Source organism: Wasmannia auropunctata, unplaced genomic scaffold (assembly GCF_000956235.1).
Source record: "Wasmannia auropunctata unplaced genomic scaffold, wasmannia.A_1.0 LD336026.1, whole genome shotgun sequence".
In the NCBI taxonomy this organism is placed as follows: Eukaryota; Metazoa; Arthropoda; class Insecta; order Hymenoptera; family Formicidae; genus Wasmannia; species Wasmannia auropunctata.
This window is the reverse complement of record NW_012026864.1, coordinates 1,561,111-1,589,066: the sequence shown is the minus strand read 5'-3', so window position 1 is coordinate 1,589,066 and position 27,956 is coordinate 1,561,111. Positions and strand designations below refer to the sequence as shown.

Here is a 27,956-nt window from a genome sequence, read left to right as displayed (position 1 = left end):
GTCGGCCAATCGCAGGCGCGCCGCGGGTGACCCGACAACGTCGCTCGCTGGGATCGCACGAACACTGGACACGACAGTCGTCGCTCGGCTGTTCTTTCGTACTCGGGTAGCAGAGCGGGGTCGTCGCGCGCGTCTCTGACTTGCTCTGGCTCTGACAGTGTCGGGTAAAGACTGCCGTGTGTGATTGTCCACGAGGGCCCGTTCGGGGCCCCCTCCGAATTCCCCCTCCTGCCCCTCTCGAGAAGTCGACTTAACTTCGTGCGAGAATCGTTCGCGTTTGATTAAAGTAAACCACGATGACACATCGTTCGGTAACGTCGTCGTCAACGAGCGTTCCTGAGACAAATGCGGCAACGGCGATCGAGACGATAATAACGACAGCGTTACAACAGCGTGCTCGTTTACCACGATAGTGCGTTGCCGTCCAACGGGAAGGAGAGAGTGAGAGAGAGAGAGAGAGAGAAAGAGATAGTGTCGGATTCTCGTTCTCGATGCGGATGCGTCGCGTCGTGCACTTTAAACGAGCCCGATCAGGTTCCAGGAAGCGCGTAGGAGAGAGATACTTCGTCGTCGCGCGCGAGGAGAGAGAAAAGGAGAACGCGACTGTCGAAAGGATATAAGCGAATCCAAAATTGATCGCAACATATATACGTATATTGGCGCGACGCGGGGAAAGCGAGAGAAAGATAGCAAGAGCGAGCGAGCAAGAGAGAGGGAAAAAAGAACAGGGTTACAAGGCGGGCGCCATTCGGAAGTAACAGTGTCAAAGCACTCGGGCCGTTCGTAAGTTTCCTTTGGAGTGGCGGACCCCGTCCGTCGGTGCGCCGCCGCCGCCGCCGCCGCGCAACGGCATCTAGAACTCGTGCGATGGGACGTGAGTGGTGAGCGCGCCGTATCGTCGTCAGCGCGCGTCGTCAACGTGCGTGAAGTGGCCCCCGGAGTGCGCGGAGAGTGTGCGAAGGAGCCAGACAGACGGGCCCGACAGGCCAGGCTGTGTGTCGCGCTTGGCGCGCGAGCGTGCTCAACTCGGGGCCTCCGCCAACCCGTCTCCGTCCACAACCCAGTTGTCCCCCAGAGCCCCTACGGGCGCGCCTTCTCGCTTGTGCCTTCGTGGCGTGAGCGCGACCGCGGCCGTCGCCGCCGCTGCTGCTGCTGCTGCTGCTCGGGTTTGCCTGTTCCGCGCTGTAGCGGATAGCGGAGTTTTCACTGCGGCGCGTGCGAGACACATTCCGCAATACGAGTGTGCGAGAGAACGACGGACGGACGCGACCGGCCCACCGTATCGTCGTGCCGGAGCGAATCGCATCCACGGGGGGGAACTGTGCAAAGAAGAAAAAAATATATTCCCAAGATAATGGAGAGACCTGCGTGTATCGTCGTGGACCCGAAGTGATCGGTTGCGAATTTTTCCGTGTGTATATCTCTACGGGGAAGAGACAGGAGAGAAGGTGGCGGAACGGAAGAAGGAAGAGGAGGCAGCAGCGAGTGAAATAGAGAGAGCGCGAGCGAAAGACAGATCAGGTTAGGCTGAACTCACGTTCCTCCTCCCCCCCCTCCCTTCCTCTGCTGCGGCACCAGGGCGCTCCATCTCGCTTCGATGTGCACGCCCGTTTCCATCTGACTTGTGCACGCTCGTGGGACGAGGACGGCATGACGGCGAGAGAAGAGAGGAGACCGAGGAAAGAGTGCGAGGATAGTGCGCGACTGGTGGATCCGAGGAAAAGCGGTAGAAAAATACAAATGCCGATCGCCGATGGAATTTTGGCCGCTGAATCGACGGCGGCGGCGCCGACGACGACGACGACGACCCACCACGTATCCTTCACCACTGGCATGTTACGTTTCATCGACAGACTTTCAGGTTAGTGCGAGATTGTACACACAATTTGTTACACACGAGTATAATGACTAACAATCTGCATCCGCATGCAATTACAACTTAATCGCATCGCGACTTTAATCGGCGCCAAGTCGCATAAGTCGTGCCCGCGACAGTTTCGCACGAACGTTTCCATTCCCGAGGGGGGCCTCCCCCCCTCGAGACCGGACGCGAAACGGTCTTTCTCTCGCGACTTCCACACCGACACCGACGAACGGAGGTGTCGTCTGATCTTACGCGCCTGGAATTTTTGTCCCGGCATTTTTATAACTTTTTTACGCACCTCTCTCAGTGTTAGTCGCAGCCAGCCTCTATCGCGCAGCTCTTTTTTTTTTTCTACGAAAGATATTTCTAATGTTGAATTCGGAGCACGAGTCGAAACGCTTCGAAAGAACAAGTATAATCGCCAGGAGAGTTGCATGGTAATTAATATTGTGCCGCATGTGTTGCAAAAGTAGAGAGAAAAGCGTATCGAGATTTCATATCTTTTAACATTTTTAAAAACGTCAGCGTTTTTTTAGCCGTCGTTAACAATACAATTGTTATTCCAGAGACGCGTTATTATTATCTTTGGGAAATTTTGTAGATATCGGTACGGCGAGAGTAACATTTTTACGAATCGTCAGCTTTTAGCTGTCGTTAACAATACAATTGTTGTCCAGAGATATGCGTTATTATTATCTCTGGGAAATTTTGTAGATATCGGTACGGCAGGAGAGAGGTATACACGATCTCTACCGCGCGGTGTTAAATGTACGTGTATGTAGCGAGCGGAGTAGACAGAATAAAAAAGGCAAGACCGTAGACGACGACGCTGTAGTGTGACTTGTGCGAGACGGTGTTCCCATACGTCTAACGATTCATTTCTTTTTTTTCTTCGACCTTCCTTTACTCGGATACTCCTCGCGATGTAACACGGCGCCGGCCGTCGTCGCGTTTTCTCACATAATAAGTAAAACGGTCCGATTCGAATGTGTGAGAGCGTGATGATGACCGGTGCATCGTATCGTGAATATCCGAGGAGTAATGAGAAAAAATATATTAAGAATGAGATGTATAATTTAACATAAATTATATTAATATTAAAAACTATATTAAATATATCCGCGAATATCCAAGGAGTAATGAGAAAATATATTAAGAATGAGATATATAATTTGATATAGTAGATTATATTAATATTAAAAACTCTCTCTCTCTCTCTACATTAAATATATAATTTTTTAATAAATATATCGGTAAACGTATTAACGCAGAAAGCGGGGAGAGACGTATGTAGACACGCATATATGTACAAATGTCTCTATGTGTTCACGTTTGTATGTGCTGTGTGTATATTACGCATACACAGCAGCAAGCAGACAGATGCCGGATAGAGAGAGAAAGGAAAAGAAACTGAGAATCTTTCAAAATTCGTAATTTAATCGAATAATTCTGTAAAGGGAATAATTCTGTGTATATAACAAAAAGAAATTAGTCTAAATTGTAAAATAAATATTTTTCGTAGAAAGTTTTGTTATTTAAGAGAAATGGTTATAAAAATTTGCCATGCGAAAACGTTTTCAAGGAATCTACATAAATCTGAAAAATTTTTAAAAAGCAATTTTTATTTTTACGAATAAATAAAGACACTTAATTCATCAGAAAATGTTACATATAAAATGTTTGCAACATGAAAAATAACATTAGAATGTATAGGAAGAATAATATATTAAGAAAAATATAATTCTGCATCTAAAATAAGTAATACTTTCACGTTTTTTCTGCAATTCCTAATTTGACAAAATAAAATTGTTGAAAAGTAATTATAATCTTCTTATTTAGATCGTGTTTTACATTGAAAAGACGAAAGGCGATAGTAAATTATATAATAGATCGAATACTTGGTACAGTTTTAGTTATTTTCGAGAAAATTCTGAGAGAAGAAATCTGTTCGCTCATTAAAATTTAAATTATAATTTTTACTTATTGTTTATGTAGAATTATCCTATTTTAGATCACGTATTTTGGAATATATTGGAATTGTATGTATAATCGCTCTCATATATAGTCGTAACTATTAAAATTTAAAAAAAGGAAAATTTTTATTTCCTCGAGATATTATGGATTCCTTGTGTTCGTTTCTTTCGAAAAAAAATGTGCGATATTTTCTAGTATATTTTTGTTAAAAAAAGTATATATGCATTAGAAACCAGAAAAATAAATTTAGAAACATTTTCTATGAGCCAATGTACTAATTGGCTTAGTTGGCATTTATTATGAAAAATTGATTTATAAATTATTAGACAATTTGCTGACTCAGTAAAAGTATCCGTGAAATAATATAGTTGCACAAGATTAGTTGTGTTTGTTTTGCTTATCTTACTATCAGTATCTGCATTATTTATTAAATTATCACATATAGTATTATTAATTGTTTATTTCAGGATTTGTATTATTCTTTTCCGAGTTATCACGTATAGTATTGTTTATTTTTATTTTCTATATTTATATTATGACTAATATTTGTGTCAGTACGTATATAGTATGTAGAAAATTAATGATAATTAAGAGAATATACATAACGTACGAAACACAAAAAGTCTAAAATGAATTATTAATCATATTTTATTTGTCTATTCTACGTATTAATGGTTTTTAAAAGTAAAATTAATTCTTAAAAAGAAAAAATTATTTGTAAGAATTAAATATAAAAGTATGTATTAAAAATTGCTAATCCAGAACGATTCATTACTAATCCACGGAACTTTAATGGTCAGTGAATAATATCATTTAACAATAAGTTAAAAATAACCTTTGAGCGACGCACATTTCAAAAAACATAAGGAACTACGACGTAGATTAAATTATTTAATATTTAAAAATATTAAAGATAAAATGTATATATATATTATTCTTCATTACTATTGATCCTTTATTACAATAGAACATTCTAACATTAACAAGATTAACTCGATAATAAAATGAACAGAAATGTAAATATTTTACTCCAGCGCGTGCGAACGATAATTTGAAATTTTCGCAGATATATATGTGGAACTATTCCCGATAGCACATAAATTATTGCATGTGTTTAATGCTGGCATTAATTTATATCGAAATAACGCGACGAGTACAAGAAGAGAAACTTGTTAACCGATTATTCAGATCAGTGCGCGTATCGGACTGTAATAAGTAGAAGAGAACGAGTTTCCGATCCTAAAAAGAAAATAAGAGAGACGTATTTATATGCCAGCATAAGATTAAAATAGAGAATTGTAAGATATAAAGATATCATTGAAAAATATAGTAATTACGATGGGCGATTAATTATTACAAAGTAAATTGCGAGTTCCAAGTTTAGAGTTTAATTAATTATCTCGAGTAGAAATTAATTTTACTCTTATCACAATTAAAATGAAATTGATTACCTTTTAATGTCTATAATATTCATATTTTTTACAATTTTGATATTGGCTTAAACTCTCTTCATCAAGCTTTTGATGAAGCGTGCACTCCCATAAATACATCACTCTTGTGTTTCGTCATTTGATTAAGCTAACTCCGAAAAATATATATAAGAATGAAAAATTAATAATAATGAATCTTTTTAAAAAAGAACATTACTTTTGAAAATTTTTAAACAATTTATATAAAGATTCAAATTTCTTTGAATATAATTTGAAATAATTTTTAATTTTTTTTAATTGAAACTCTTGAATCAAAATTCTAATATTTTAGAAACGTTTGAATATAAACAAATATAAAATTTTAAAGAAAACGTTCAAAATTATAAAAACTAGGATTGTTATCTACGTATATAAGTATACATATAAGATTGAACGATATAGGGGGGTTCAGTATATGTACATATGATTATGTCGATTATATATTTGAAAGATTCTCTTAATCAATGATTAAACCTTCCTTCTATTTACGTCAGTTTCCTGTCTAGAATATTCTACTATGTGTCATCGTTCAATTACGCAAATAATTTATCTTTTTCCGGTTATTAAATTATTCGGGCAGACAGATAAAACATTGATCACTTTTATTTATCTTTTTATTCGGAGTTGTTGCAAAAAAAATTACAATAAGAATGTAGATTCTGCATATATATCACTATGACACATATCTTCAGTATTTAATCGTTATAGTTAAACGATAACGTAAAGTCAATGCAAAAATCCTTATTGATTTTTAAAACTTAGCAGGTTGCTTCGGTATGCAGATAAATAAATCGATAAAGATGCACATACATGCAGTTAAATCGATCCTTCCGAAGCATCGCGTGACCGACCTTGATTTCATCAAGTTCTCGTCGCTCAAAGGTTATTCTTTAGAGCTGCGCCTACGCATTTATATGCATATCTCTGCCTCCCCGCATTTCCCAATGCAAAAGCAAGTAACCTACAAGTAACAGTGTAATCGACAATCGAGAAATCGTGTTTGAGCCGACGCGAGGCATATAACGTGCCTATAAGTATTTCCGGCTGTTCGAAAGGTATTTTGATTATAAAACAAATATGCATATATTATTTTTACATTTTCTAATATTAAATGAATATTATAATAATTATTTAATATTAAAAATAATGTTATAAATATGTGCAAACCCATTTGATCGATTTTAAAAGAATAATACAAGATAATTGTTCTTAATTCGATTATACATTGATTAACGATATATTAATTAGGATCATTCGATCGTCGTCTGTCATTCTTCTTCTCTCTTTATCGTCTCTATTTTATACGAAATATTTACACGGTTTTTCTATGAAATGTTAAATTATATTCAAACGCAGCGAGTAGAAAATGTAATAGTAAATCCGATCACTTCATTAATCCGTCAGCCGGATTAATTGACTAGTACTGTCGGATGTAGATATTTGCTTCATAGCGGCTTCATAACGAGCCGCTTGATGTGCAAGGACGCCAATGGGGAAGGCGGATGGGCACACAGGAGGGTGCCGGTGCAGTTTGGGATAATATGACAAAGATCGGGAGGCACGAGACGATAGAGGGCGAGAGTATGGACAGACATAGAAAAGCCAGGTGTTTCGTGGCATAGGACGGGACCACCCCCTGCCTGCCTCTTTACTCCCTCCTTAAGGGACCAACCGTTTCAGCTTGGGACACGGCTCGACTCGTGTCTCTTTTCCCTGGTCCTGGTTTATATCCATAAATTCCGCTAAGCGCTTTATGATATTTCATCATACTCACATTTTTATTGATCACAATTTTATTTGTTACGGGCAGTAAACACGTAATAAAATTTTCGCAAGCGTCAGTCAAGAGTGAGTTAAGGTCGAAAAAGAGAAAGGTATGCTAATTTGTCGAATATCATGATTTTGCAAAATTCTTTTTTTCTCCGAGTGAAAGAACGTTCAACAATTATAACGTTATACCGATCTTTTATTGTTGGCTGTGTTTTGAATGGATTGTACGTACCAATGTAAAAATTCTTGACCTCTTCTTTATCATTTCCATTATTGCGAAGAAATTGTACTAACAATTTGTGACATGTTCCATATTCTTGTAAGATCGAATATCATGATTTTACAAAATTTTTTTTCTCTCTCGGGAAGGAAAAGAATTTTCTCGTTCAAAAGCTGTAACATACCGATCTTTTATTGTTGGCTGTGTTTTGAATGGATTGTACGTGCCAAAAATGTAAAAATTCTTGTGTGCCTTTTTTTTTATTTTCACTATCGAAGAAATTGTACTAACAAATTTGTGACAACTTTTCATATTCTTGCAGAATCGAATATCATGATTTTACAAAATTCTTTTTTGTCTCGGAGAAAAAGAAATGCAACGTTCTACCGATCTTTCATTGTTGGCTGTGTTTTGAATTTGAATGGAACGTACGTGCCATTATAAAAATTCTCGAACCCTTCGTTTTCATTTCCATTATCGCGTGAATCCTTCGCACAGCGGGCTATGGTGCCTCAACTCTCAACTGCTAGAAAATTCCTACATTTTTCAGGCTTCCAGGCTTCCGTATTCGCACGCACCACCTACCCATTTCGATTTTATTGAGAATCAATATTCGGCTTAAGTCTCGGTATTCCTAATAAACGTGACAGTTCGCCTATATAGTACCTCCAGGAATACAATGTAGTGAAACTATGGCAAAAACTTTTTAATTCGTTAGCATTCTTGGGAATTTCTCCTTATTTAAACATTTTGCAATTTAGTAGACTTGAATTTTTATTTTATAATTATTTTTGACGACGTCGGCATTCTCTCGTGAAAGAAAAATTTGTCGAGAAGTATATATCTTTTTGCCAGAGTTACGTACAAAAATATCCGGCTGGGTTCGAGAGATTTAGTGTAAAAGTCTGTGTATATAAAAATATAATATGTAGTCTTAAAGTTAAAATACAAACTCAATTTATCTGATACATGTTGACATGTTTTCGTGCGTGATCGAAAGAATGAGAAGATAATATGTTCAAAACCAAGATTCTATTTTATCGAAAATACAAAGATTTTTTCCGTACAAATATCTATCGATTGATCATCGTGTTATTTTAGAAGAAGTTTATGAGAAATTAAAGATAGAAAATTTAAACAACCTCTCACAACAAAAAGAATTAAAATAATTTATTTACCATAATCTCTAAAAAATATTTAATCAGTTATAATAACACTTATTTTTATTTACAAATTAAATTGTTCTACATCACTCATTTAATATTAGTTATAAACTTCTCTGTTAAAAAATTGTATTATTGGAAATTAAATATATGATTGTTTCATATTGTAAAGATCGTTACTTTGACAATATTTTTATTTATTGTTTATATGATGAAATGAATTATAAAAAAATATGTTAACGTATTAAAATTATTGTAAATAAGAATATAGCGTTACATATTGAAAAATGTTAAATATTTTTACAAATTTGAAACATTTTGCGCTTTGATATTACAACTATTTAATGTCGAAGAAAAGGAATGTAATATAAAAAAAACAAATGTGTTTCTAGGCAATCGGTAAATCGCAAAATTATTTATTACGAAATAATAAATTAAATACTAAAATTTAATGTGGAGATTTGTGAAACTTTAGGAAAGATAGGACAATACTGTGTCTGTACATTCCTGCTTGGTCCTATACAGAGAATCAAGAGAATTCTTAGGGAGTTCTCTCTTTAATCTTTGTACCGTCCAATTATCTCAGGTTGATTGTACCGCAGTAATATCTACTAGCAGATATGCGGCTTAACCGACCAAACCTTTCCACAATTTTTTCGTTTTGTTTTTCGTTCAACTGTAAATTTCATTCACATCGATTTATTGGTGAACAACTTTTATTTCTTATTTTTTTAAGTTTACAAATTATTTAATATATTTATATTTATTTCTAGTAACAATAATTTTATTTGTAATTTTAACTGTAAAAAAAATATCATAGCTTGAAGAAATGAATTACGAATTAAACTTTGAATTAAGAAAATTACTCACATTTGGTTTAAAATTGTTTATAGTTAAGTGTTTATAACGAATTTTTGTTTATGATTGCATCATTTAAAAGTTACGATATTTTAAACAATTTATTGAAGATGATCAACAATTTTTAAGATTAAGAACCTAAAATTTACTTGCACCTAAGGAAAAATTACAATCGTACATAATTCTGAATCAAATGTATTAGAGAAATTTCTTTACTTTAAAGTCAAATGCGATTATTTCTTCAAATTATTGTATTTTTATGTTTAGAAATACAAACAAGATTATTTGCTACTGCAAACAACTACAAACGAAGTATTAACATTTTCTTTATTAAAACTTTACTTTCAAAAGCGATTTGTAAAGGCAAATCTGCTGACGAGAAATTGACTTTCCTAAAAGCACAGGAATTCCGGGAAGCAACACCAACATGAAATTGGAAATTTGATGGCTTTATGAGACTGCGATCGCCGTCATTTGCATCGTTTGTATTGTGAAAAATAGCTGAAATGGAAAGCACGGACAAGTTACCTACATCGCACCGGGATATCTTACTTTCGCCCATAGCACAGCTGGCTATCTCGTTATTGTAGCAACAGCCGACCAAAGTCTCATCGAGTGCTACTCCCGTTTATCAGTTTTGGTTCTTCCGTGGTTCTTTTCTTTCGACCGAAACAATTACCCTCCGCTTTGTGATGATCATTGAAATACCTAGAAAAGAATGCTGTTTTTTTTTTTGCCAATCGTAAGTTATTATTAGCAATCACTTTGAAGTTACCGATGCTTCGAATCAGTCGAATTTTAACGCTCGACTACAAGGTCCATTAAAATTCGTGGGAAATTTGATCGTTAAACAGATATTATTATTATTGTAAATGATTATTAAACTGATATTAATATTGATAGTATAATTTACGTATCGATTAAAAATAGAAACGAGAATGACAATAATAAATATTAATATAATAAAAATGTGAAATAAATATGAGTTTATATTCAGTCTTGATTGAATATCGTCTTGTTACAACACTTGGATATTGATAGAAAGTAAAGTTACGAATGATGAGTCGCGATGTAGCAAGTGGCGCGAAAACGGCCGCGTTATATATTTTGTAGCGTGCAAATGACAGGACAGGCGACGCCGCGTCCGCGTATACGTGGACATTTTAGGTAAAACCGATCAATTTTGTGATGAAAAAAATGATCGAGAAGAAGTACACGTGTTTTACCGCCTGTGCGGGCGCGGCATGCACGACAAAAAAAAACCATAATCGCGCACAGGAGGAACCATCTGCGGCTTCGAAAAGCATGATGCGGACCATGTGCCGGCTGCCAACGATACTCAGCTTGCGTAGCCCACCGCGTTAAGTCGACTGCTCCAAATCCGCCTTGTATATTATATGTTACCGCCGACGAAAAATCCAAAAAGGGAAAACGGGGAAATTTTGTGACAAGCGCGATAACAATCGGAAGTAATTCGCTCGTGCATTGTTGCCGTTAAAAACTAATTTGAGAGATCGATTCTATCATTCTGCGAATTTGTGCCGACAAATTTTGATAGCTTATCAGGTTAAAATTTTGCACTGTCAACAAATAAGATAAAGCTGTTTAACGATAAAATACTAGTGATTTTGTACATTGTTGTATTGAATGTAGAATATTGTTAATTGTTATACGTATGCATGCACTGATATGCGCGTACTTTATCCGAAATTGACTGTGAAAAATGTTTCAGCTATTTATTTCTTAAAATTTAGTTTCCAATATAATTCATTCTTTTTATGTTGTTTATAATCCGCAATTTGTTGATACTTTGACATTTTGCTAAGGGGAACAAAGTTGATTTTAAAATATGGCCAAAGAATCTTCCGGTACTTTCAAGAGACTTCCTTACTCCATCCCTCCCTTTTCCTTTCTCCTTCCTCTTCTCTCTCTCTCTCTCTCTCTCTCTCTCTGTATTTCTCTCTGTCTCCCTTATCTTTTTCTTTTTTCTTTTCTCTCTTTTTGAGAGGGAGTTGAGAGGGAGAGGGAAGAGGGAGGTGGACACGTATATGACAAGATTTGAAATCCCACTGAGGTCCACTTTCGTGAAAAACTTTGATTCGATTTATTGAATGGCATGTTTTCAGCTTTCGGATTTAATACCGTATGCGGCGGGCAGGAACATTTGCGTGAGAATATAGTGAAATCCGGAAGTAATTACCGCGCAGTAACCGGCTTTGACGCAATCGCGAATGTGAATGACGTATCGCTTATACATTTTCAGCGATTCGTCAATCTTGCCCAGTTTTTTTCGTTTTACATCATTTAACTACAATAAACGTACATGAAAAATATTGAAAATAATATTCCAATGATATCTAAATAACAGCATTTACAATTTAAAAATGCATTTACAATTAATTGCACCGTATATCTCCTCTCTCGTTCGTTAAGTTACTTAATTTTTGCTCTCGAATACCAATTATTCTGAGTGTCTGATGATATTTTTCAAATATGCGGGATTCTCTCTCTCTCTCTCTCTCTCTCTCTCTTTCGTGGGAGGAAGACGATTTTTCCAATCATCAGCGACGATCACGTTTTCACACAACAGACCACAACGCGACACATGTGTCTCGTGAAGGAAATTGCGCGTTCCACGATCGTTCTTTATCGCAGTCGTTTTACCTTTAATTTCGACCGAAAATCGCGAAACAATATCGCGGAGGGCTAATCGACGTGTGTGACACGTTGCAAAACGATATTATTACCAGTGGTATACCTACATAAAAAAAAAAGGGGTGGTAAAAGAGAGCGGGCGCGCGCGTGCCGGGGCCGGCCGGAGGACATAATCGTCTCGCGATGCGAGCGTTGCGAAAAGCAGGTAATGGCGTTGAAGTGCATTCGGCAGCTGCTCGCCATGAATACCGACATGAATACCCGAGGTGGACGAGGTGGACATGTGCGATCCCGTCTTCTTTAGACACATGGCCCCGCCTATGAGTGCCCCCGAGCTCTATCGAGTGGAAAAGATACGTCCTGCTCTAGTCCAGCATTATATTATCGAGAGCGCGCGTTGCTTTTTTATCGATACCATCGATCGGCACGACCCTTCCATTCCTCTCGATACGCGTCTCGATTACTATCCCTTTTCGAGGAAGAAGAAAAAGAGAGAAAGAGAGAGAGAGAGAAAGATTTGAATAATCTTCGAGGATAAAAATATGTTTTGTATTATTCTTTTTGGAAGGGGGAACTTCTCCGTGTCCTCTTTTTTTTTTAAGGGGGAATTTTTGCTACGCAAACATGCATTTGTCAAAATCACGCGGAAATCAGGGAGGCGACGAATGATCGTTTTCTTCCGGCTAGCGCGAACGATGCTCGATCGAGATACGGATTAACGTAGCGTGAAAAGCGATAATAACCGAATGGCAATTACGGATCACTTCCGATCCGGCGATTTCTGTCGATGGTATCGTTAGACGTAGATCCGTCGGCCATCTGGCAGAAACCGGCTGCGCGTTTTTCTGCCTTGTAACTTCAAAAACTTTGCGCGACACACTTCGCCGCAAATTTTATCTTCGAGACTCGTGTGTTTTTCGATCGCGTCTCCGTGTGCTCAAAGTTACGAGCTCGACGAGAGCTCGCCACTTCAGCTACAGCCAAGCATGGTAAAGCACGCGGGAGAACGTTCTTGTTTCTTCGTCGACATATCTCTCGGGAACTTATAAATTTCCGTGTTTGGACGAGTCGCAGCTGGTGCCGGACCGGTCTCGCTGCCTATTCGGGACCCTTCTCTATCCGGAAAATTTCCGCTTCCCCTCTCTCTCTCTCTCTCTCTCTCTTCCATCTTTCTTTCTTCGTCTATCGGTAGCTGCAGCAGCTTTCAAAAGACACGTGACTCCAAGGCACACCCAAGATTTCTCACATGTATGTTGCTGTCTTTAAGAGTCCCGAAAATCACTATCCAACGATGCAACATGATATATTTTTCAGTACTCTGGCTCGATCCCTTATTCGCGTTGTTGAACTAGGTTATTAATTTAATTTTTTTTTTTTAATTATCCTAAGTTGAGATGAATACTTTTTTGAGATGGAAGTGAGCAAGAAATAAGAATCGCATGTTACTTCGTTAAAATAATAGTACGAGCGCCGCTCGAGGCTGGAGGCGCACGCGAGTCTGAGCAAGCGTGAGCGGACGTTGCGCTGAAAAGCATGCAATTAGAAAATAACCTAAATTCAAGGCGATTCGCGATTCGCGTTAAGAATTATTTCACCAGTCGGTCGAAACGAGGAGAAACTTGAGCTCCGGGAGGCGACACGGCCGGCCAGGGAAATGGCCAATTATTATAGAAGGAACGTGGGTCGTACTTAAAGTCACCGCTGGTTAGGACCATCGCGCGCGCTTTATGCTTCGCTCTCCTTCCCTCCTCGTCGCCGTTCGTCCGTCCGTTTCCTCCCGAATGGAGGCGGCGGGCGTGCGTGAGGCACACTCCGCGGGGGGAAAAAAAAACGTAACGTTACGTGTAAAACGCTCGTCGTTTTCACTCGTTTATTTCGTGACGTGAGAAATTGCTCTCCGCGATCGGCGCGCCGCGGCGGGCGGAGCCGCGAGGGCTCCGAGATAACGGAGATATCGCGGTAAACGGTGTGTATTCGCAACCGCATACCGGATATCCCGCGCGCATTAATTCATTTATAATGTACCCCGACCGACCGCCGCGGGGACGTCCTCTCCCCGAGTCGCTTTCGATCTGGTATCGGACCTTGAAAGGAATCGTGAAAAGTATCGACAACACACACACACACACACACACACACACACACACACAGTGACTAGTCGCACGGTTGAATATTTGAACGGCGATTGACGTCATGCACACTTTGACGTAGAGGATTTCGCACTCGTGCATGTCGGCGAGTAACGGCGTCGCGCGTGTGTATGTGTGTGTGACACTTAGAAAAAAAAATCATTTCAATAGTTTTTTTTTCTGCCTAATGACAAAGGTTGCAACACACGCGGCACATCTATTATTTACACAGTCCGTATCGTCGTCCGTCGTAAATTAAAGGCGGGATGAATCACGATGGAAGCACGTGGCGTTGCGATAAGATTCCTCGAGAAAAGGTGCGTCGCCGCCGTCGACGGTGCTTTAGATCCGATTGCTTTGACTTTCTACTTAATTGTAACTCCGGGGGGATAATACCGACGTCGGCTGTGTACACACGCTCGCGTCTTTTACAATCTTTTTAGGGATAAAACAAGCAAATCGGATCTTATTTACTTCCCGCGTTCATGGCAATCACTACGTGTTTATTGGAACAAGGTCATACATATTAGCTATAATTGTATTTCAAGTCCATTAATGTATATCTACATACATAATCTAGTATGCTCACATTGTTTCTGCGAAAAGTGTAAAATATGTTTATTTTTTTTTTATTTCTATTACATCTTTGCGTGCAAAAACAATATGTGTATACCATTTTACTTAATTACCAATATACTGCAGCACGTATAAATTTATCAATTATTAAAATGTTTATGAAACATCGATAATTAATCATTTAGTTGTCATTCGTTAGTCAACATTTGTGCATTGATTTGGAAGAATTGAGATTTGAAATTAGTAATCCCTGTTTATCGTTGCAAATACTACTAATATTATTATTCCGAACACTATTAGGTATCGCACACATAATGCGCGATTTTTTAGTGAAGCTTTAAATAGTTTAAATTGTAGTAGCCTTGCTTATTAAAATAAATTTTATTAATTAAAAGAAGTCAGCAAAAGCAACGCGCTTTTCCCAAAAATAGAAACGCGTTTACATCTTCACTAAATCTGAATTTTTTGGGTGCAATAAATCCCTCAAAGCCTTCGACTGAAATAATAAATAAAGATTCACCATTATAATCGATTCGATAATTATAACTGTTGTTGCGACGCGACGATGAGTAATCGAATAGTTGTCACGAAGCAATATAACATGTGTCAACTGATGCAAGTCGGCTCGTGTATTACTTTTTATTACATTTTCTTGCGCAATATTTCTATGTCTAGATGCTCCGTTTGAGGAAAAAAATGATGGATTCGTAAACCATCTGTAAACCGCGCCAACAGTCACCGTAATCTTTCTTAGGTGAAGAGTTCGTTTCGGTATGCGCTTTGTCAGCAAGCCATTGAGCGGATTGTCGTAGAATCCATTTTTCGTCACACATTACAATCCTGTGCAAAGAAAAAGGCATCCCTTTTGTTTCGTGCGAGAAGAGAGAATTGCCAACTTCCAATCGGCATGCGGTATTTCCTTTCCGTTAGTTAGCTTTTTCACTTTCTCAATGGCTCGCAGGTGACGGGAAACGGTTGAGTAATGCACGCCTAGTTTTTCTGCGATATCTGCGTACAGTTTGGCACGTATCGAATTCCGCTAAAGTGCACGACTCATCGTTGTCAATGACTCCTCTTGAATTCATTTTTTTTCAAGGCTCGGTATCTCCTTCGATTGAAATTTGTCAAACCGATACCGTTCGCTTATTATATACCTTCTGCAAATGCATCGCATTGATGTTGCATATTTGGTTTTATCGTATGCAAGTTAAAACTATGTAGTATATAATATAAGAAAAATTACACGGTTTTTTAATTGATTTATTTTTATTTTTTCTCTTTCTCTCGTTTTCTATCATTTTCTTGCGCATAATTTTTACTCTGAAAAAATCCATGCAAACCGACGATAAAAGCGACAGCAAGCGATCGAATTGAAAAAAAAAAAAACCCACTCTATTTTGAAAAGCGAATCCGATGATCCTACCGCGGCCCAACAGCCGTCCCCGTCCTGCTGCTTGTCATCGGGCCTGGTGGGCCCGGTGGGGCCTGGTTGGTGGGGTTCGCTAGATCCCGAAGTTCTTCACCCGAGATAAAACACATTATAAACGGCCGCCCGGACGGGTATCTGGTTTCAGGGAAGCGGCGGCACGTGCGCCGGAGTTCGGGCCCAGGTGGTGTCGCCCGCGCTGCCGAGGAAACGCAAGAAGGAGAGGTCAACGATAGAGGATGCCGCGAGGCGGGTGGGATATCAGTCGAGGCGATTAGCTCGTCGGTGACGAGGAGCGAGGTCCCCTGCGACGACAGCGGCGTCGCCGGTCGCCGCTATCACGCGCCGCCCTACCTCTGCCATCTCCGTTGTCACAGCCATCGTCACGCAGCTTCGTCGCGTCAACGATACCACCATCGAAGGGACATCGATGACGGGGGCAGCGATGGCGAGGGCAGCGATAACGGCAGCGACGACGGCAGCGGCGGCAGCGATAACGACCGAGACGAGGCCGACGACGAGAACAACGGGAACGACGACGAGGAGGAGGACGATGACGACGACGACGACGACGACGACGATGACGACGACGACGACAACGATGACGATGACGACAACGACGAGGTGGAGAAGGAGGACGATAAGATGTGTCACGAACGTCTCCATCCTCGCCTTCATCGGTTCTACGATCGGCGGTCTCGCGGAAGCGGCGGCGATGTTGACGCCGAAGTCAACGGGGTCCATCGAACCGAGACGACGACCTCCGTCCATCCTCTCGCACGAACCTCGCCTATCGCGACCACCGCCGTCGCTAACCCCTCTGTCGTCACTGCCATGGCGAGAGGATGCAAAATTCCGCCTTACCTCACGACTATACTACTTCTTTCCTACACTCTCTTCGGTATAGCAGGTTGGTATTGGCACGCACATTATACTCGTCGTGTACGCGTATCGTATGTAAGACAGACGCGCGGCTTAAAGGAGCGAGTTAAATTTTACAGTACATCCTTAAATTGCGCTTATATACTCCGTATTTGCATTTATAAGCCACGTTACAATTTGGCGGTCGCCCGTATTTATCGGGAACAACGACCAAGAAGGAAGAAAGAGAAACGCCCATGGAAATAGCGTGTACTTAAAGAGGATAAATTATCGTTTCGCATTACACGGTGAATCAGTCGCCCGTGTTGCGTTCTTCGCCACTTGTTACGCTCGTTGCGCCACAATCTTACAATCTGTCGTTTTTCTCTTTCTCTCTCTCTCTTTCTCTCTTCTTTTTTTTCTCTTTTTTCCCTTCCTTTTTTCTTGCGGGCAAGGCGGACAAAAGTGCTGCCGTACAAAATATTTCCGTGCGCCGAGCGGAGCCTTCGCCCTCGCGACAAAGCGCTCATTTTATGCGCGACTTATGCCAGACGATACGAGCAAATATGTGTAATGTAATAGTACTCGCGAGTCACGTTGCACCTGGTCCCGGCGTAAAACCGTCGAGATAATCGACGTTGGGAGTATCGTTATCCGTTTCCCTGTTCCTCACGCCTCTCGCGTCGCGCTGCAATTACAAAGGCCCTCCGCCAACTTTGGCGTATGCCTGTCAAACACGGTTATCTTCCCCGCACACATCTGCACTCGCGTATCTATCTCTCGATGTACCGTGAAAGATGAAGCGAAGTAGGCGCGTAGAAGCGACTGAAGGTACAACCGATAAATCTGAATCATTAACCGAATGACAATGATGTAACGAGACAATTGTAAAATTTAAAGATAACTTTTAGTTGCTTATTTACTACAGATAAAATTGAAATAGAGAGAGAGAGAGGGAGAGAACGCACGCGAGTTTCTCATGAGGAAAAGATAAAACGCCGCGCCTGCTCGATAAACTGAAGCGTACGGAGCGTGAAGCTTTGTCGGGGTGTGGAAACGGCAGATTGTAAAATTACAACAGGTGACGGACAGCAGCCACGCGCGGGACAGATGCAACCATTGCCGCCTTAGCTGTACTTTGCAGCTTTGTGTACAGTCTCGCGCCTGCGAGATGCACGCGCTCTCATCCCCCTCCCTCGCTTCACCTCGCCTTGCTTCGCCTCGCCTCACCTCACCTCACCTCACCTCACCTCACCTCACCTCACCTCACCTCACCTCACCTCACTTCATCTCGCCTCACCTCACCTCATCTTACCTCACCTCACCTCATCTTACCTCACCTCACCTCATCTCACCCTCTCCTTTCACCTCACCTCACCTTACCTCTCCTTACCTCTCCTCTTCGCTAGGGTGGCCACCGCCGCCGGTGCCGCGTGCGTAGATGTTTGGAAAAAAAGCGAGGGTGTGAGTAGACGAGCGAGGAAGAAGCACGACCCCATCCATTGTGTTCAACGAACCTGGAAAAACCGACAAAATTCCTGAAGCGCCTTAGTAGTTTATCCGGTTATTCACTCGCTCTCTCCTCTCATCTCGATAATGGGACCGAACGCTTATATATGATCATCAGTCATTAATTATCTCCGATAACAACTGATTATCTACGTGCAATGCGAAACGAGAATTTCTCTAGTAATAACAATAATAATGAAAGAAATAAACTAATTATTGTATACACGACATATAATACTTTTGAAGTGGGCAAGACTTAAAATTGTTAAACTTGAAATCGTCTCTGGTGAAACTGATCTATTGGCATGCGCGAAAGATGAAAGCGGTCATCGCGACGCGACGCGTAAATTAAAAAAAAAAAGAAGGATCTAGTCAATTGTATACCTATATCAATTGTTATATATTTTATCTGCAGACGCTTGCTCATCACGTTCAACGCCAAAACCAAGGCCCCCGACGCCGACGGATCGGCCGAATATCACATTCCACATGTACACGTGTCCACCGGATTACGCAGAGTGGTATTGCTTGAACGGCGCCACGTGTTTCACCGTAAAAATTGTCGACTCCCTCCTGTACAACTGTCTGTAAGTATACGAGATTCCTGTCCTTCCTTTTGAAACTTCGAAATATGCGCACGCCCAATTTCCATTCGACCGTCGTCGAGCGGCAGTAAAATCACGTGAAATGCGTGTCCATCTGCGGATTTTCCGTGGCAGAAATTTCCGCGTACGCTGTGTGACACGACAATCGGAATCCTTCGGAAAAATGTCTTGATATTTATGCGAGAACGCGTACGGGAGTATTGTGAGCTCCGGGCCTCCATCGGACGCCTCACTGTGCGAGACGCGGTCACGAACAATCGTGGCGGTTCCGGGCGAAAGAACCACCCAGAGGGAGAGAGCCGGCATCACTGAACTCGCGTCGTGTTGTTCAGCCGTTAATCTGTGACTACGCGACCTCAGCACGTACGCTGAAATTCCTGTCGAATTGTGTTCGACGAGTGTTTTCCCCGAATGCCACCAGCACTTTTCGACCAACTTCATCGACGTTTTCTCTTGATTTTGTTTTTTTTTCGTTTTCTCTTACGACGAATTCGACTAAACTATCGCTCGACGACGATTCGATGCATTCGCGAGATTAATGCTGGAAGCGTCGAGCGGAGTTGAATTTAAATATCGCGAGAGAGACGGGAAAAAAGGTCTATCAAGTAATCGGATTAACATCGGAATAGCATCGAGGAGTGCGGAGCACATCGTGCTCACTCAACCTTACCATTTCCCACGGTGTTTGCTTTGTCGACCGCGATCTGCCGCTTGAATCGAGTCGTCCGCCTCTCATCTCGCGCTTGTCGCGTCCGATTTGAATTAATCTAACAGTCACATTTTCCCGTGAATTTTTAAGTGCCGCGTGGCAGATTTTATTGAATGCAGTCTAGCAATAAAAGAAAAGCCTATAAAAACGTACAAACATCAAATGACTTGAAAGATTGAAAAGATTAAATGTATTAGTTGTGCTATAATCCTGTTCCTAAGAAAAATGGATTTATTTTATAACTGAAACACACAAAGCAACATGAAATATAGACATCATTCGTTTTAATGAAATGTCAAGACTTTGAAAATTGATTTAGTACTGGGGTCTTATTTTCGAGAAATTTTGCATGTGAAAATATTAGGGAAATCTACCGTATACGTAATAAATACAAATAGTATTTTCGTACATTTTCGTATGCAAAATTTTTCGAGAGTAGAGGCCCTCTGGTCGAGGTGCATACTCATTGAAATTGTGCGTCCCAAACCTTTTATTTCTTTGACTAACGGCCAAAAAAGTTCTTGAAGCTTTGTATAAAACATCCTGCCTTTTTATTAAAATATTCTATTATATTCCCCAGACATTAGAATGCTATTTTTTTCGATCGGTACAAATTCTCTAGGTGAGAAAAATTAGAAAATCTAGAGACCGTCAAAATCTACTTGGCAAGTTTATTGTTGAGAAAGCTAGAAAGTTGTTTATGGGCTGAATAATGAATTTACCTGACCGAAGAGAATCAAACAAAACGATTCAATACATTGTTTAGATATGTGTGTTACAATTTAACGTATAAATTTAACAATTATGTGTAAATTTACACATAAAACCCGTCTTTAAATTTCCTCGAAAAAAGTAACAAGACTTTTGGCCAGTAGAAACGAAAGAAGTGGTTTCGCATGCGATCATAGGAAAGATTATTTGTATAGTTATATCTTCGCAATTTCATGTCAAGACTGACGAAGAGAGAGAGATTAATCTCTTTTTAATCTTAAAATTAAATGAAAACCTGATCGAGACTGCGAAAATTCAAACAAAATTAGAAAAGATCGAATACGACTAAATCTTAAAATTAAATTTTACATTTGCAATTTTAAGAGCGATATTCGTAGTTCTTTTTTAGATTCAATTTGAGTTAGGTCATGAGCTGTTTTAAGATTCCATCTAGCCAATGAAATGACTGTAAAGCGAGTCTCAAGATCGTACTTAAGACACGATCTTGAATATAAGATCGGACTATGAATACCAGCCAAGTTGTTTTTTCTTTACGAGCAGTAACGCGTGAAATTGCGATCGAGTTGAGCGGTAAGGAGATATATCGGAAGAATAACGATCGTCAGTTGATAATCTTAAAGTAAATTCTAAAACGTGAACGAAGGATTATCGTAATCGATCAATGCCACCTTTGTGAAAAAAAAAACTAAAGGGATAATACAATGAATAATTGTTGCGCACAATCGAGAACATTAATATTCTTCCGACAATGTTATTGTGAATTCGCAATGAGATTATACGATTTTTTCCTTCTTTCGCAAAAGTAACGTGATCTGTGCTATTAACTGTGTGTGTAACTAAGCGACCAATTGTTTCTACTTAAATATTACAGAAAAATTTAACTACTAAGAACAATATTAAAGGTTTTCCATTGTGTGTTAAGAAATGATATGATTTATATAATTTATTAGAAATTTGTTCAAATACATGCCATTATCCGGGATGGCTATATTGGTTTATTCAAAGCACATTCGTGTATATAATACGAATGTAAATATTTGATTTTCTTTTAATCTTACTCGATTAATTATATCGTCTGGCAAAGATTAATATTTGAGTACCGTTTAACAAAATTCATTATGAGAACGTTTTAGTTATCACACAATCACGCGCTTGATTGAAACCAATTTGCTCACTCGACTAACAATTCTTTTAATCCTTTCTTATAATTAAGCTCAATAATTTAGGCTTGTAATTAAGCCTAATTATATATTCACTAATCGACCATTTTCCCATTATTTAAATTATGAAACAAAAAGAGAACGGTTAAACGCGCGAACTCTACATTCGTGATGTTTCTTCAATTAATGTAATTATTTGTGATATTTTGCTTCGCAGATGCGCCAATGGATATATCGGGCAAAGATGCGAGTTTAAAGATTTGGATGGTTCCTATTTACGTAAGTAGACTTGCTGCTCTCAAAGAATAACATCTGATAACTTTGGCGATGCGATATGAGAACAGTTTTTGAAAGTTTTCAACACTATATCACAAATAAAGATCAAATTTCACTCTGACTAGTTGTATCGCAGTTATTAACAAAAGTAGAATAATATGGTGTATGCAAACATTCAAGCCGAAATTAATTGAATTAATAATATTAAATTAATCTAATTAATTTAATATTATTAATTCAATTTATTATATATTAATAAACTACAATTTCTAGACAAAAATATTATATTTTTATCAAAGTTATATTTAACAAAGTTTATAATGAAAATAAAAAAACTACATGCCCTGGAATTTTCTGAATTTTTTTTCTATATTAACACATAATTAAATGCGCCAAAGTTATTGAAATATCGCAATTAATTTACTCCTCTTTCGAATGTATTATTCAACAAAGTGGGAAATAAAAATGGCTTTCTCCTTGACAGCTTCACGTCAACGAGTAATGTTGGAGACAGCCAGCATCGCCGGTGGTGCCACAATAGCAGTATTCCTCGTCGTTATCATTTGTATAACGGCTTACATCCATTGTAAGCGAAAACAGAAGGAATTACGGTCGAGGTAATTGATCGTCTACTATATTTATTATCGTTATTTCATTTTTGTAGCAGGAACTCGGGTTCGTAACTTTGGCTCCTCGAAGGAGTCTTCGCAACCCTTGTCCGTGCAGATTCTTCACAGACGCACGGCAAATATTACATTCGACTTTTTTCCTTCTCGTTGCAGCAATAACTGCGTCGACACGGTGGATGGTCCTGGCCGAGATCCGGAGCTGAGGCCGTTTAGCAACCGCAGCCGCTCTCTTATGATCTTCATGGCCAAGAATTCTAACAGCTCGGTAAGCTCGATGAAGCTTGTATCACGTGGCTGTATCGAAATATTAACGCCAGATCGAAGTGCATACAAAGTGCAGATTCTCTGACAAATTCGCAAAGCAAAGTTGTAACGTAATAAATAACAATAATAATAATAATAATAATAATAATGCATCGTTCGAAATATCTTCACTTAGGCGACGATAGAGCAAACGAGAATGCCCAACTGGAATTGTCCAGAAACGGAGTCGATGAGGATGGCATCCATCAGCGAGAACAAGCACTCGAGCCAATAGCGAACTACGTGACGCGTCGTCCATATACAACGTTTTGCCGCGAGGATTCGTTATCGGCGGTACTCGAGTCGTGCGAAGGATCGTCGAATAAACCACTCGATTAGCTGAAGGTAGTCTGAGATATCTCGAGGGACAAGCAGCGGCCTTTAGTAGCCTTTATTTAGCGAACTCATTGGGAAATAATCCAACTGTGTTCGATTCAGCGAGCGATTCAGCGACCATCCTAAACACGGTGATGAAGAAACGTACGCAAAAATCGAGTACATTTCTGAGCTAATGACACGTATACCGGCACGACGATGTCCGGCTCTCTTCGATTGCTGTATCGTTATCGTCAAGACATTCCCGTACTGTCGCACTCGTGTCCTCCGTTTGATCGAAGGGACGTTTGACGCTCGTCGATTATCGTGTAATTCCCTCTAAACGAACCATCTCGAACGAACGATTCGCGAAGAAATAAATCTTTCGTCCGAAAAATCTATTTAAAAAAAAAATGGAACAGGTCTTCGCATGAATAATGATGTGACGTTCGAGGACGAGAAACGCATTTCCGTAGGATTCTTCTGTGAAAGTGACAGATTCGCGACCATTGAATGTTGGTTTTTACGCAAACGTTTGTATAGTATCGCGTCTCACTGTCATCACTCATCAACGAAGAACAAAAAAAAAAGAAAGAGAAAATAATACACGCATCAGTTGCAAAGTAGTGCCTTTCTACTCTCGTTTGTAAGAAAGCAAATAGTTGTGGTACACCTGATCAAAGAAAGATCAAATAGAGAAAAGAGAAAGAGAGAGAGAGAGAGAGAGAGAAAATTGTCCGTCTATTTCTCTCATTAAAATTCGCGATGAGCGTCGTCCAATTGCTAACCGTGTTACGAGCGCAGGACGCTGACACACGCTAGTGACGAAAAATCTTGTAAAACACGAAATCAATAGCTGTAAAGAGCGCTGATAGTAGACAAGGTAATAAAACCTTTGATCCTTGGTACGTATGCTATACCCACACTCGATTCTAACTCTGTTATTTGTGAAAGACTTTAATCCTTCGGATGATAAACCTAAATAACGTTCTCACGATATCTCACGTTCCCGTTCGCAGAGGTCTAATACGTCGCGATTAGATCCGGTAACTTGCATTTACACTTTCACTTAGGCTCTTCCAAAGAATGTTCGCGAACGCGATTGAACGTACCATTAGTATCAAAGGGTTGATGAACATATGTGTCTTACGTAGAAGTATCTAAGATTTAAAATCTAGATTAAATCCGATGTCTTACCAGAAAGCAATAGTTCCCTATAAGCACATATGAAGTACATTTTGCCGCTAAAAATAGAGATGCTATTTATTACTAATCGGTTAGAAAGTCTATTGACGTCAGATCGCCATCCGGCGTTGTACTGTTATATATTGACAAATATTTTCTCAAGACGTTTTGCTCCTGTAACGCGAAATATCGTTTACCAAATCTTAGGCACACAAAAAAAATGACGTACTTATAGTGAATCAATTTTCGTTTCCATATCTGTAATTGCAAGCGATAAAAATAATTAAAAAAAAAACGGCAGAATTGCAAAGCGTCGTTAGCTATTATATTACGAAATATAGAAAAAAAAAAACAAATACAGTAGAACAATAAATTCAGTGACATTGTAAGCGCAGCTCGTAATTCGCGTAATTTCATGATGAAGAACTGCGAAACTAAATAACGTCATCCGTTTTACATGGGTGAATGTTGAGTATGAAATTCAAAGAATTTCTAGCAACTTTTTTGTCCTATTTATCTCGATTCCAAAAGCAATGAAATTAATACGGAATGATGTACGTATATATGTCATTTCGGATATTAATTTCGATTAATTATCATTTCTCATTTAATATTCGTCTCATACGTAAAAATAAAGGAGTAACATGCCGACATTGTTAAACTGTTTGGCAAAATCAAGAAAACTGCTATATTGTCTAATATTAAATTATATTGATCATGCATCGTTCTCTCTTGTTTCGTTATTTATTTATTTAGATAAAAGGCTCGGTCTCCGATTACGTGCACAATTGCAACCAGAATTATGATTTTTTCTCACGTCCCACTTTGTCTACTCGAATCTTTCCAAAAAAGATTGCCGGTTTATAATTTATATAGCATAAATGTTAACAATTGCAATAGAGTGGAATATATATATATTTGGAGATATTGCATCGTGTAGGAAGCTGGGCCTCCTTATCCATTTTGTCTCAGCTTCTTGTAAATAATAAATTATTTTTACGTTAAAAGAATCCCGGGTCGTAAACTATATATTAATATTATTTAAGAAAAAGCAACGTTTTCGTATTACGCTGTACTACTTTCCATCAGCCTGATACCTCATCGTACCATGCGCACTGCGCTTCAAAAGAAAAAAAAAAAAGAAAAACCAAAATGCATATTTTTATAATTCTATAATTCGTTGAAAGAACATACCTAACGGGGGAGACGGAAAAGATACTGAAGACATTGAACGACGATTCAATAGTAATTTGTATATTTGTAGATACTCTCGAGTAAAAAAAAAACACACAGAAGAAAAGCTTCCAAATATACTTTGTTTCACCTTTTTCATATTAATCACCCACCCGTCGCTCGTCGCTTTGAGACACATTAAATAATAGGACGACAAACGGCTTTCTCTTATTCGAACTACTCAAGATTTCTGCTTACTACAAAAGAAGAAGGTAGAGCTAGAGAGAAAGAGAGAAAAGTTTAATGTAAGAAACGAAAGCGTGGCCTAAACATTTATAAAAGCGAATACAAATGGTATTTTTATTATTTATAAATAGTCCTCATTAACAGAATGTATTCTAATTTAATTTTCCATATTTCATATTGTACGTGGTTCCTAATTTATTATTACTATATATATATTATATACTACATAATAATAATAATGATACGTATACTATTATTATTATTATTATTATTATTAACTAATGTAATTATGACTATTTGTTTACTATTAGAAATTATTCTTATTATTTCAATAAAACTATTTAATAAGGACTTGTTTGTGAAAAGGAATGTATGAAATACACAGTATCGAAACGAGTGCTGAGAATAGAATGTGTGATTGTGTGCACTGTGTCACATCCAAATCCAGAATGCGTATTTAAAGCAGAACCATCGGACGACATGAAAGGAAAAAGAAAAAAAATAGCGTTTGCTAATTTTGTATATCGTTTGATGCTGTTTCTAAGGAAATTTATTAGTAAAACATTCGCTGTAATACCTTGGAACTGATTGAATGAAATTATATGCATATACATATAGCTAATTAGTAAAATTGTCCTTACATTTTGCACATATTATGTTTTCTTTCGTTTCCAAATCAAACATAATATTAACATTAATTCTCCTGAGTTTTATAAAGCAGCATATATGTGCAAGGAAATCATTTTGAGATCTATCTCTTTCTATGTCACCCGATGGCTCACTATAGTATTTCCACTAATCTAACGCTTTTCCCTGACTCGGCCGCATCCAAGCCAGTCAAACGAGAGCCTTATTACGATTTTTGTATCTTGTAAATTGTCATCGTCAGTGATGAGAAGCACTATGATAACCCAGCTTTAAGAGGGGTAACGATTAATGGTACAATTAATGTATCAGATGACATTTTATTACGTCAGACAACGTCGCGTATTGTATTTCTGCGCGACGATCACACAAATAATGAGATAACGACACCAAAATGTCATCCAAAAAAAAAACATAATACAAATGCCGTTTCCTTCGCACCATCGAATAATTATCTTTTACCATGTAGCTGAGGTAAATAGCATTATTTAAATTATGTTGAGTTAACTGTAATTTTAGATGTATGAAATAACGCTATTAAATGATGTCACGCGGTTTCTTCTAGCCGAGCGAAAGATCGGTCGCAAAATTATATTATTCAAAATTACTAATTAATTTATTGCAAAATTCAGTAAATGCAGACTTCTTGTCCTTTCAAAAATTTGACCTACGAGTCTCGACTTTAATATATCGTAAAGTAACGTTATGTATGACATATATTTTCCCTATTCCAAAATTTTACTTTTCAACGATTTTCACAATATCGTAGTTAAGAATCTTGGCTCACAAATTCTGCGAAATCGCTGAGAATCAGAACAAACTGAAGTACAGTATTCACAATATTTTTCCGAAACGTTTTCAATTTGCAATAGTAGTGTGTAATATTGCTCGTTACATGATCAATATTATAGTTATAACGTTTAGTCAATATCAAAGCAATAATATTCACCATCAATGATTACGGCCATTGATTTCTTACTCTGTTGGATTATACCATCTTGGAATCTTATCTGAAATTCGCGATTTGCCGAAGGGAGAGATGTATTTCTCAACCTTTTTTTATTCCGCGTTGCTCTCCGGTGGCTGGCTCTTAGAAATGACAATCTTCGTGCGACGCTCACTCTCGCGAGCATTTTATGACGATGATGGATAATAAGCGGGTATCTACATCTATATGTACATCCGACATACCAAACCATCCATAATGTGCTGTCCGACGTTAACATACCAAAGACATCATGCAATTAATTTGGGAAACGGCTAAGAGTTCTGAAAGTTACTACGGCATTTTAACAGAAATAAAAAAAAAAGATATTACCGATCGGCAATGTTGCATCAAAACATTGTTATTATTTTTGTAAAGAAACCTTGTACATGTACTAACTTAGCGTGCTCTGTGAATGGAAACTTACGATATGTTAAATATTATCTATTATTATTATTATTATTATTATTATATTATATATTATTATTGCTACTATAATTACTTTTATCATCATTATTA

The 27,956-nt window shown here is 38.6% G+C and overlaps 1 protein-coding gene across 1 annotated transcript; it reads left to right on the top strand.

Moving 5' to 3' along the window:
• On the top strand, positions 1-27,793 carry LOC105452763. The gene is made up of 8 exons (XM_011694154.1): positions 1-1,861; positions 16,253-16,561; positions 16,640-17,014; positions 18,890-19,061; positions 21,898-21,959; positions 22,441-22,573; positions 22,739-22,850; positions 23,025-27,793. The coding sequence occupies exons 1-8, from the start codon at positions 1,651-1,653 to the stop codon at positions 23,121-23,123; spliced, it is 1,473 nt and encodes a 490-aa protein (XP_011692456.1). The 5' UTR covers positions 1-1,650; the 3' UTR covers positions 23,124-27,793.
• Positions 27,794-27,956: the final 163 nt, after the last annotated feature.